General features: G+C 42.1%; 1 protein-coding gene across 1 annotated transcript; it reads right to left on the reverse strand.

Annotated features, from left to right (window-relative positions):
- Nucleotides 1-7,281: 7,281 nt before the first annotated feature.
- LOC110978443 (univin-like) lies at nt 7,282-11,416 on the reverse strand. Its single transcript, XM_022233457.2, has 2 exons — nt 10,523-11,416; nt 7,282-8,943 (listed from the first exon to the last, which is right to left on the reverse strand). The coding sequence occupies exons 1-2, from the start codon at nt 10,839-10,841 to the stop codon at nt 8,084-8,086; spliced, it is 1,179 nt and encodes a 392-aa protein (XP_022089149.2). The 5' UTR covers nt 10,842-11,416; the 3' UTR covers nt 7,282-8,083.
- Nucleotides 11,417-12,622: the final 1,206 nt, after the last annotated feature.

Here is a 12,622-nt window from a genome sequence, read left to right on the forward strand (position 1 = left end):
CTGGTTCGCGCCGACCATGTTGCAGTCACCTGGATTGCCATGTTGGTTTCGGTCGCGCACTGGACCCGCGCAAACTTCACCTCGATCTGCGATCTTAAGGCTGGTACGCAATGCTCTATGCACAAATAACATGCATGCGGGGCGTGTAGACCGCCGATCATCGGGAATTTCTCGAATACCTTGAAAATCAGTAAGCACTTCCCGATGGAAGGACTTGGCCCATAAATTCAATATCACTTTGCTGTCAAGCATTACTTAGCAGAGACTAGTTGCGTTGGCCTTGGTAAGATGAAAACCAAGGGGATGGGCTGCTTATTTCCCCATGGAGGGAGTTAGTCAAGAAATCAGTCGTGTTAGGGAAAGGTAATTTAGTTTCGTTTAACCCAAGTTGTAATTAATGCGATGAAGGCAACAGACTTCGGCACGATTTTCCAGGTTTTCGGTTATATAGACGTCAAGCTCTAGGGAAATACTGCTCGCCAGTCTCTGCTTTTAAGTTCATCCAGCACTCCCAAAAATTTTGTCTGTCAAAACATCAACGACGAACCCTCGCTTACTTGACTTGAAAAATGAGGATAAATTGGGATCAGGGTCGCGCTATGCATCACAGAAATTGGGAACGGTTGCAGCGTGGAGTTCTCAGAAAATGCAGTTTTTAAAAATACGCGATGGGCTGGAGTCAACTTATAGTAAAGCTCATCTTATCTATTAAAATTAAACGCTAGTTGTGGGGCTTTTAACATAGGTCTCAAACTAGCTGTTCACATAGGTTTCTTAGATGCGTCATTGTTCACCATGATCGTAAAAATGGCCGAGGAAAGATGCAAACAAGGAAATGCTTTCCAAAATAGCTATCTGTGACCCTCCCCTGTACTGAATGTCACCTGTTGAACACAGATCAATCTTCTGCATATTTGGATTTTCTTTTAATATCGGTAGCGGGAGCGCAATCCAAGTTTTCGCGTTTAGCTGTGCTGCTTAGGCCTAAAGCTGCTCGTATCTACACGTATGTATGCGCATGCGATCTTTCTTCTCAATGTCACTCTTGCCATTTGACTAGTTTTCAAAGAAACACGCCTCGCTCGCCAAGTGGTATGGGGGACACATCTGAATATGTCATCATATCATCAGACATGTGGAGCAGTTTTGGTCACCGCTAGAGACCAATTTGAAAACCTTGATCTCAAGTCGTACCATCTGCCAACAGTGGTGACAAACGAAATCGTTGCACGTCAGTTTGATTGACTGGACTGGGACTTGCGTCTCATTGCAGCGAATTCTGGAACGTGGCGAAGATGTAGATGCGAGACGCAACAGTTGTCATTACAACTTCCATCCTTCAACCTGGGTCCGTTTCTAATAAGTTCGCAGTTACTTTTAGAAATTGTTTGCATAGTGACATTTAATAGTTGATGAGTCTTGCATCTCGGTTTGGATCTGTGAAGGGGCCAGAGGTAAAAACGTGCAAGATGCCATCGCGAAGAACAAAAAAAAAACCCCGAATCCCTACATAAAACAGCCGTCAAATAAAAAAGTGTTAATTACGTAAATGTAAATAAGATCCTCATTAACGAAATGTACGTCATAGACGGACGTCACTGTAGAGGGCGACCCCAGGGTGAAGTGGTTAAGGTCCTCATCAACGTGTACTTTCTTCGCAAGCCCATCTGACAAAAGTCATGAAATGTGGGTAGTAGCGCAAAACCATTAAATGGTTTTAATGGACTGTAACATGACTATTAATGTCGAGTAATATCAACACACCACTCTTCAGGCCAAGGCAGCCAGCTGCATTTCAACCACAAGGCCGCGTTTTAGTTCCCGTATATAGTAATGGACACCACCATCCATTCTGAACACCACCATGCCGTAGATAGGAAATTACAAGAAAAGTCCTATAATCTCAAACCTCCGTGGAATATGCACGGATTCTCCATGTGATTAAATGGACAGGGGAGTCAGGTTGGTGTAGTGGCTCTTTCCTCGCCTTCCGTGACCCCTGCCACCCCTGTTCGAATCCCACCTAGGCCAGCATGTGCACTGGGTTTTCAGTTCCTGCCTAACTTTGTGGCTTTTCCCTGGAATATTCTTCAGTGGTTTTCCTCCCACCCCTAAAACTGAACATTTCTTCATTGTCGTCTTGATTATCACTTCATTCTGTAATTGGCGCTAAATGTGCTGTAGGATGGACAGATATAACTAGAAATGAATAAATAGACAAAAGTCTAGTCAAAGCCGTTGAAATTATTTTTGGTGAAGCATTTCACAGAATGTCACAAATGTATCGTTTGGCAACGATAGCCCGAACCGTCAGCTTACACATGTAGACGAAGAGATACAACTTCTTTCTGTCTGCTAAGTGACTCAAAGGACGCCCTCTGTTTGACATTTCCTCCTTCCTCCTTCGTTGGTACGGTTGCAATCATACTCCATGTTTTCGGAAATTGGCGAAGCAACGGTTGTGAATACGCGCGTGCTCCCAGGGAATTATTTTTCTATTCGCAATTTCTACGACTTACGATTCACAAAAGAAGGAAGTGTAGACAAGTACTGGAAAAGAAGAACATGGCGTCTATATAATACACGTATTCAGAGAGTAGAGAATGTGGATATGATAAGCTCCGTATCAACGGCAGAACGCAGATCAAACATTGTTGTAAGTCTGCTGTGGGTTTTGAGAGATTCAAAGAGCTTTCCAGTTACAGAAATCAAGCAGGCTAATTGGACATGTTGATTTGAATACATGACGTTTTAGAATTACATGTACTTTTAGACTGAAAGAACGTATATATTTGAAAGTATTTGAATATAAACAAGTAATGTTGAGCATGCACTTAAATTTATTTACTCTGTTTGTCGTTAAGATATTTTATGGAAATTTCCGCTCCTCTTAAGTCTCTTAAAAGTTTTTTTGATCTGATATGGGTAAATCCAATAAATGGTTAATTTGATATTGCAAAGTGTAAGTTTTACACCTTTAAAAATTGGCCAATGCTTTTCCTGGCAAACAAGGGCAGTTTTACTTTGATGTCATTTCAGAAAGACAGCTGTTCAAGGGGTCGGGGTTCTATTTAAATGTTGAATCCAAATTTTTCTCTTGGATATGTGTGCGAAAAGAGCTCTCAAAATAGTAAAAATTCTGGCGAATGTTGGTGCTCGGATAGGCGGAGCTAGACACAGTTTCTTTCTGAAATGAAATAATGTTTCTGCCCATAGCCTAGATAGCACAATATATAAACATACATACAGGAAAAACAAAATAACTAAATACCATTAAATGGGAAAAAAATTGAAACTGAGGTTTAATGGGACACAGGGATATATACATGGACTGCATGGTGGACTGCCCTTTCATTTACTGCTAATTTCAGAGTGGCGTTTCAAATCATTGGTTTTGCGAACGTGCGCACACACCCTTACATTTGTATCCTTGTGGGGAATTTTCCTTGTCCTAGTTTAGTTTTCTAATTTCTTCCGTTTGGTCAGGATCATTTTTCTTGGCTGAAATTTGGACCAAGCGTCCTTTTTATGAAACACTTCAGTTTGCGATGTATAAGTGCATTTTTAAAATTCCTTGTGTTTGAATACATTCCAAATATCAGTTTTGTGAAATTCTTGTGAAACACCGTTTCAGTACCCCATAAATACAACGAATGTCCCCTGTGGGGTACGTCTATTGTCCTGGTACCCCACCAAGGTACCGCAAACACACACATTAAAAAGGAATCGAATACTCGCTTTCAGTTTATTGAACCAACTTACACCGCATTCAGTTGAGCTAATCCTTTAACCGCTCCTTGGATTAAATTAAAAGATGATAAATGTATATATGTTTTTTAGCATACGAGTATGCTAACCGAAACCATTAGGTTAAACTGAACAAACCTTGTCAGCATGCTTGAACCTGTTACAGATGGGAGTTGTTTTGGGACTTAATCGTATGTTTAGGCATACTCTCGGGTTAAGAGTCGCGCAAGTTGTTTTACATAGTGCCCACACTTTATTTGTTTTAGACTTTGTATACTGTGTATCCAGGAACCTCAAATTGACACAGTGGAGTGTGCAGAAATTAAGTGGCCTGCCCAAAATTGATCACAGCGCGGCCTCAAGATATGTGGGACTGTGCTGACAGGTACCATCGCCTTTCCTCCAAAAACACCCTCGTCACAGCTAATTGCACTTTAATCACGTCCAAGTACACGAATTTATCGAGCGCAGCCGAAGACCAATAAACACACCTCGGACGGTGTCAAAGCCAACCGCTGGAGACCTATGGGGTTGGTCGCCCCCCCGGCAGGTACAGGGGTTGGGCATGCAAGTGTCTCCCCCCCCCCCATCTTGGATGGCAGTGATTGGCACGGTTTCGGACTAGCTGCTCCCTTGTCTGTTTGCGTGAAGATATCTGAGTGCCATTCGGGGCACTATGCTTGTTGCTTTTAAACATACTGTACCGCGCATATTCCAAACAAAAATATGTCCTCAAACCTATTAGTTTTCACGCGTGTTCCTTTGCTTTTAGCATCAATTCATCTTCATCTTTGTCATCAACCAAAATTACTGATTGCCTACTTCATCAAAGTCTTGTTTCATGCCGTTTCCAGCTCCATTACTCACTTGTGAAGAAAATGATCCAATTATTCCCACTTCCCATGTATCATACAATAAAACGTAGCTCCGCTCTTCACTTTCCATGAAAAAGTCTTGAAAGAACCGTTTAGTGACAAAGTGAAACGTTAGTATACGGTTTATGTATTCCAAGAGTCAACCTTGAATCCTTCCCAGCTGACAAATGTCCAGGGTAATTTTTCTCAAAAAGAAAGCTCTGTCCCAGTCATTGACAGATATTATTACATTTTCACATCCAGAAACCTCCCGTGTTGCATTTTGCGTTTTACTTGAGCCTCAGCATCAGCCATGGCACATTTATATCTTTTTTTACATTCTTCAATGTGGTGGAACGAACATTTCATTGTACATGTGACGCTTTCTATTGGATGGGAAAGTGTAAATCGACAGACTCAGACAACTACATGTATTAGTAACGATGCAAGTCCACAAGGATTTTCAGCCCAAATTAACCTTACAAGTTACATGGACGATACAGTCGAATTTAACACAAAAGAGCTAATTTCTGAGACACATATTTTTGAGATATTATATCGGACGCACTGATGTACTCCTTATTGGTTTTTGTTGTTATTTTTGGCGTGTTTTGCGGGGGGGGGATATTCGCAGTAGGCCTAATAGTATCCATTTTTCCCTTGATGACTTCAGTGCGTCGTTAAAAGTACCAGTAATAAAAGCATTTTGGGAGTACGCTCTTTAAAACAAAACTGGAAATGTTCTCTTAAAACCGGATGTACTTATTTTCAACTCCCAAAATAATCCAAGGTAAAAGGGGTGGATTGTCAAAATAACTTCGTGGCAACCCCAACTTACATTTGACGACAAATGTAGCTTCGAAGAAAGTTGTCCTTTTAAATTAAATATCAAGATCATTGCATATTTTGGGCAAAGGCTTACGATTTCAAACCCAAATGAAAAGCCTTCTTATTAAGTAATAAGAATAGAATAATTCAAGATGTATCGCTATCTGTCGACAATTAAACGACGAGATCCCACTTCCACTCTCGTAGCCTAAATGGAACCAATCTGAGATGGAAGACTAAAGCATGTGTCGGACGAGGAAAAAAACTCAGGTGACAAAAAGGTAAAATGGCTGCATGATTTTGCATAACTTGGTTGAAAGGAGCTTTATTGGCTGGCTTCGGTAACTTCAACAGCCAGAGGCAACACACACCTACCTTTCTATGGAAGTGCCTGAAGCCGCTACCGGTAGCTAGCTACCGGCTGCCTTATACATGTATATGTATAGGTGGTACACATGTTATTTTTGGCTGCTACCGGAACTTTCAGACACGGCTTAAAAGTAGAACAAATTATTCAGCACGACGTGAGGAAACGTCTCCATTTTACCAATACCTCATCGTGATCATTTGTAATCAGCAAAGGGTAAGTTCGAAAAGCATTCGGGTTTGATTGAGCAGCGAGTCAATCACAATCATGCGGCTCCTGGTGGTCAGCAAGAGGAGGTCCAGGGGCGCGGATGCCGACTTTGACAGGCTCGTCTCCCCATGCGCCCCAACCCCAGTACGGATGATTGAACTTTTGCGAGGTCCCATGCTGGGCATGCACTTTTTGGTATTGCGTGACATGAGGGGAGCAACACATGTGGAAAACATATTTAGAAGAAAACAGCAACTTATCATGATATGGAAATATTGCACAGTATAATTATGTGCAATCCCCTAACAAATCGAAGAAAACTTTTTCAATGTCTCTTTGACAGATTTTCGTTATCTTCTGGTGCTGTTCAACTGTGTTCAAACTGTATTCGCAAAGTCAGGCCGTTTAATTCACGGAGGATCGAACACAGTCCCCACTTTTTTATAAATGCGTCCCCTCTAGTCGTTGATAAAAAATTGTTCACGAAAAGGTCATAATGCTACCGGTTCGAGAGTAAACCTAACAGACACAAAATATTATTCAAAATTAATTAAACAAACGGCATAGTTGAAGCGCGTTAGGCTGGACCATTGACAGCATGGGAACTCTCTGCAAAGAGCGAGAGAACAAGTATCTTCAGTCCAATCTTGACTCGTCAACATTGTTTGGAACCGATGGGAAGTGGTGACAGTGTGTTCATTTCATTTCAATCATTTTTAAAAACTCACCTCATATTACGACAAGACAAATGTAAAAAGGTGATATGCATTTGCATTCAACTCACTCTTAAACCCCCCCCCAGGATGATACAAATAATGTAATTCACTTAATGACGTTTGAGTATAAACTGCTCGATACTGGCGTGAATGCTTTCATTGCAATTGTTTGCAGTCCAAATAAAGTACCAATAAATCCACTGTCTATTTTTTTAATGTTCTCAATGTGTTTGGCATTGTAGTTGCCTGTTTTTAACAAGTGGGACATTTCTCACGTGCAGATCTAACTCAAACTGGCGTGAAACCCAGGTCCTAATGACCTTACTCTCCGATATTGAACTGCAATTGTATACATGAGACCATCAGTATTTGACCAAAATCCGAAAAGAAACATTCAAGCAAAGCGAACAAAGAACACCAATGGAGAAAAATTATACATGTACTGGTAAATGGAAATCTAACGATTGGATAATTACTAGAAAGTTCTGAGTACTTGCGTTCAAAGCAAGATGGCAATTCAGCAGCTCAACTGAAAATCGAAGCAATGTTTCCAAGTTCCTTCACGTATTCCATTCATTTTATTTACACTTTCATTCAATCACTGTACAGACGAAATACATCCGTTGATACACAGAGGCATACTTTACACAAAAACAATTGCAACATCATTGAAATATGGGGATGAATCCAATTATTTCATGTCTCATACGTTAGTTGGAATTTTTTATGTTCTTGCTCTCAGTTTACTTAAACAGAAACTTTTTAAATTGTCCAAATTCACTGAAATTTGTCAAGCTTTCACACTAAACCGAGAAACAACAGTTGTAATATTCATAGGCCTAACATCAAATCGGGGAAATATCATATGAACCTGCCAATTTGTTGATTTTTTTAATATTAGTAACCCGAGGACTTTGTTTGGTCTTCTGTTTTTAAAGGCCATGTCGTGTGCTCAAAGATGATGTATATCCATTTAAACTTTTTGACTCGTATTTACAATTGAACACATTAAATAATTGATTTCATAATTTACATGCATTTGAGCATATCTGTACAGTATACGAGTATAAGAAATAACATATAAAACATTTCTAGAAGATCGCTTAGCGTGTCTAATAATATTCATTTCATGATAAACAGAGTCCAAAATGTTTTGAACTGACACGAATATCTCCATCAGAAGTTAGCATGAGCTTAAAAAATGCACACTGAGATAATTTGATCTGGGGAACTTTCATCACGGGAATACTTTCTTTTTTTACGAAGGGCTTTGACCTTAAAACTTCTCCATGGAGTCAGATTCTCAACATTGCAAACTCTGTTTAATACTGATATATTTAACGGCTTTTTAATTATGTTCATTAGTGACATCCGCAAGACTCAACTACCATATCTTCGTACTGTCTTAGGACCACATTGTCTTCATTGTCAAAGTACAACATTGAGATCGCCGAGAGCTTGGTCGGCGCACAGCAGACCTTTGGGGCCGACTCCGGACTGTTCGAGTTGACCATCGACTGGATGATGGCGTGGTTCGTGCCGTTCAGCCTGCTGTCTAATGGGAAGGGGCAATCCCCACCGCAATAGTACGACTGATAGCCCATGGGCGCGATGATCCAATCTTGCCAACCCACATCACGGAAGCTGACGTACAGGCGGCGTCTCTGGCAGTCATTTGGGTGAGGCACGGGGCGGGCAGTCCCCTCCTCCTCGTCAGCGCTCCTTCGGAAGCGGTTCCGGCACTTCTCGCCGTCCACCGACACCACCACCAGCGTTGCCGTCCTCCGTCGAAGTTTACCCAGCTTCTTGGCCAAGATGGCGTTGGCCTTCCTCTGAGGCAGGCCCTCGGTCTTCTGAATGTCCATGGCTACGTACAGTCCGGTGTTTCCATTCAGGCCCGCCCTCCATTCCTGTACCACGGGCAACATGTCGATTGTCTCCGGTGAAGCCTGCGATACGTCAATGACCAGCGATGCTAGCAAACGGAACGAACTCCTGGTGCCTTCGACGCTGGCTGACCTCATCTCATCCACAGCCTGCGTGATCTGGTAGAGTTTCAGGTGGACTGTCGAAGAAGGTCTCACTTTTCTAACCACGTCCAGAAACTCCAACCTCAGATGTGCCCCCGTGATAGTCTCCGAGGAAGGGATGAATGACAAGTTGAAGTGCAGGATTTGACGGAAGCGCCGGTCGGATTTTGCCAAAGCCTTAAGTTTTGTACCTAAAAAGAAACAAAAAACGAGAAATAAAGTGGTTAAGTTTTTAGTTACTCTTTAATCAAGTGGAAAATTACAACACTGATTTCCCGGTAAATACACTTAGCAAGCAGACATTTTAGCCCAGTCAATAAACCTGAGGAAACAGCACCTACTTTGAAAAAGAAAATGTTGAAATATTTGATAAAAAAACACACACAAATACCCATTCCCAAATTAGCCTAATTCTCAGATAGATCGTTTTCCTATCCATATGAATTACCTGATCTCTTAATCAAAGTGTTTGGCCAGAAGATTAGCTCCTGATAACCCAACAAACATTTCACAGTGAGTAAGCAGGAATTACCTAAGGTGATAAAACCATTAACAGGATGATCCAAAGGTGTTAAAAGCCAAAGGGCGCTACCGCACACCTGTAACTTTGCATAGCATAAAAAAGAGCAGAAGAGAGCTGGCAATGTGGCAAGCGTTTTTACACCGCATTCTAGTACCGGTTAAATACCTCTCGTTTAAGTTAACAAAAGCAAACCCAAATCCCCTAAAAAGCTCGCTGGATCTGCAAGATTTGGCAAATCACGTTTGGAATGACAGGGTCAACCTTTTTGAGAGGGGAGCACACGTACGTGTGGTGATAAAGAACGCACTGGCAATATCATGCATTGGTAATCCGCAGTTGTAAGAAAGCGTTAGGGGCATCGATGGTTTAAGTATATACATGTAGCGGGGACTGAAAATCCTCTCTACAAGGCATCGCTTTCAGGAAAAATCCCTAGGGGAAAGTAATAGTAAAACAAAAAATCCAATAAAAGTTTTAAAAATGGGTTTAATGATTTCAAGTGAAAGTGGTGCAGATACATGTATATGCAATGAGCAGCATCCAAGCAACAGCCTAATTAAAAGTCACGTGATAAAACCGGAAACCACGTTTAGCTAATTTCTCAGAGGTCAGATGTCGACGACTGCGCGCCACAAAACGATAACATTGACTCTGTGGAAGGGCTGAACGGCCGCCCTCCCGGACAGATATTTCAACATGCTTGTTAGTGCCTGGGACTTTTAAAAGGAGGATTGGTCTGAGCTGGAGCAGTGTTTTGTTTTTGTCTGCCGGCAGCTCATTACTCATCCTACATCGGTAAAGTGCAGTCTAAATAAACGACAGCGGCATGAGGTTGGTGCTTGCCTTGACACTGGGTGATCTGCCCTCATGGAATGTCAGTCAATTCCCTGCTGAAATTGCTCAATATCTAGGGGTTGCGTCACTATGTGGCAATTTGTGAGTCAGCGATATTTTGACGTTCTCAAAACTCTCACAGTAAAGTAAAATATCTGCACGCGTGCTCTAACCGAGTTAAAATACTAAGTTCCCTTTCTGCACAGAAAATAAAATCAATAAAAATATAACTATTCAAAACGTCTTCAGAACGTATTAGCAATCTTTAGCAGAAACGATGAAAAAGATCAGTTATTGGGTTTTTATATTCTTGCGTAACATATCCTTGCACTGTTTATTCCACGTGGAGTCAAACTTTAGAATTACGATGACGAATAATTTTTTCTAGATTTTGAAAGAGAGAGGATGTTTACCTGCATTTGGGACACTGCGGACGATGTTGCCGGGGAAGGCTGGGTCGGGAAATGAACATCGTCCGGCTGTATGTTCCGAGTTCGACCTGTTCTGCAATTTGTCGTACAGGTCCAACATGAACTGCGGAGCGGTGGCGTTGGGTCGCGGTCTGGGCCTCTCGCTTAAGCCTAGCATGCTGAGAATCTTGCTCTCCATCCGCGAGCTGAGGGGCGTAGGCTGAGTATTGCTGCTGATGCTGCTGCTAATGTCAGCCCCGAGAATGACTTGGGTAGCTGCTAAATAAGCAAGAACGAGGACGATGCCCGGAATAGTCGTCATGGTTAGTTCTGGTATGAAAGCTGCCAGGGGAATGTATCTTCAGTTGTTGGCCCACTGGCCACGATCAGTCTGTCAGGAGGCAGGTGCGAATGTCCACACAAAGTAGGTTTCCTTTAAGAACCAGTTGGGAATACGTTTAGCTCGGGGTGAGGAAACGGGGAAGACGGAGACGTTGAAACTTGCGAATGGACTGCGAAGCACGTCTTCCTCTGCAACTTGACGAGAGAAGTTCGCGATGCGGTTCACTCAAGGACAAACCACCAGGGGCGTTCAAGGGCTGTGTCAGGAAATAACCTGGTGTGAGGTTGCCAAATCGAGTGAAGTTCGCTGACGACTGCGGAAGGTCCAATGAGTCTAGTGTTTGCTTTGGGAAATGACAGATCGTAGACTGAGCTCATGGTGTGCGCACTGCCACCAATTATAACGCGACTCGTCTAGTCGGGCTAATTGGTAGGGTGGAGCGCGGGTTGGGTAGCTCCCATGCATCCAGACACGTTTAATTAATGACACAATTACCTTCACTCAGAGTTTGACTACAGTGATATCCGGGCACTGGCCTCGCTGTGCAAACAGGTCTGATCATGTACACTGGTCGAGGTGGAACCATCCAAGCGTGCGGGTCTTCTCTTGACCAATGTGGGCAGTCGGCTATTGTTATGTTAAGTGCATCTGCCTTAGAGATGCTGCGTTAACATCTGCTTTTGTTCCCACTGCGTATACGTCCCGACTCAAGTTCATTTGCGAGCATGGCTACCTGACTTGAGGGCTAGCTGTGTCACAAGAAATTTTCCCTCCGAGTATGGGTCGAAACATTCAGCATTTTTTTTTATTATGCAATGAAACCATGATGGATAGAGAAACTCATAGGGGATTCATACGAGTGAAAGGGTAAATCGGTTCGGTTCTCCAGCCGTAACAATATAGGAAACAGACCAATTACGTCGTCTGCTCTTCTACTGTCTATGACTGAGACCGATTATATTGATTCTATTCACCGAACGCTAATTTCTGGCCCGTTAACCGTCGGGATGGGGGGTGTGAAGCCATATACGTGCAAGACAAAAATCTTCGCACTGAAACCGACATCAAAACGTGCCTGATTTTAGAGAGCTGCTAATGTCTAGACCTCATATTAGCTTTATTGCCAAGTTGTCGCCCAATTTAGGATAAATGTTCCAACTGTAGTGTAACCAAATGCCTGTGCAGTGTGCGGTGTATTTGGAAAAAAGACTTTAATTAAATGGATTTTATGAATTTTGGAGAGAGCTGGGGTAATTTTTGTCAGCAAATTCTTGGCCTGTTATCTAATATTAAGAGATGGCAAATCTTTTGTAAAATTTAGTAAATCATACAAATGATCGGTTGATGTCGAAAATATACCACTAACTAATAAATTATGGTGACAAGTTGGACAGGGCCGTGGGTTCATGATGGCGACATATTTTGAAGGCTGGAACAAAAAATGATTTAAACCATGAAAAGCAAACTCTAAATGATGTACAATGAAAATATCCCGGCTTCCACAAACATCAGAAAATGATCCAGAGCTTCTTACGAGGGAGCTGAAAAACACGTCATTTAGAGCTTAATACTTCTAGGATTTCGGAAGACCATTGGAAAGACGGTGGCAACTCTCCTGAAACAAAATTCTGGCTTTTAAAAAGATTCCACTGGATCGAGGTAAAAGCCTATCTTTTGCATAAAAGTAACACGAAGGACTAAATGCATCTGTTGCCCCGCCTTCCTGTAGCATTGAGGAGATGTTACAGACTCCAAAAATA

This window comes from Acanthaster planci, linkage group LG01 (genome assembly GCF_054643075.1).
Source record: "Acanthaster planci isolate LZ-2023a linkage group LG01, COTS_SCS, whole genome shotgun sequence".
Taxonomy (NCBI): domain Eukaryota; kingdom Metazoa; phylum Echinodermata; class Asteroidea; order Valvatida; family Acanthasteridae; genus Acanthaster; species Acanthaster planci.

Excerpts from the sequence above, each read along its gene's own strand:
- LOC110978443 (XM_022233457.2), bottom strand. The coding sequence starts at position 10,841 with ATGACGACTATTCCGGGCATCGTCCTCGTTCTTGCTTATTTAGCAGCT. Across the intron at positions 8,944-10,522 it reads CCGCAGTGTCCCAAATGCAG|GTACAAAACTTAAGGCTTTG; the intron begins GTAAACATCCTC and ends GTTTCTTTTTAG.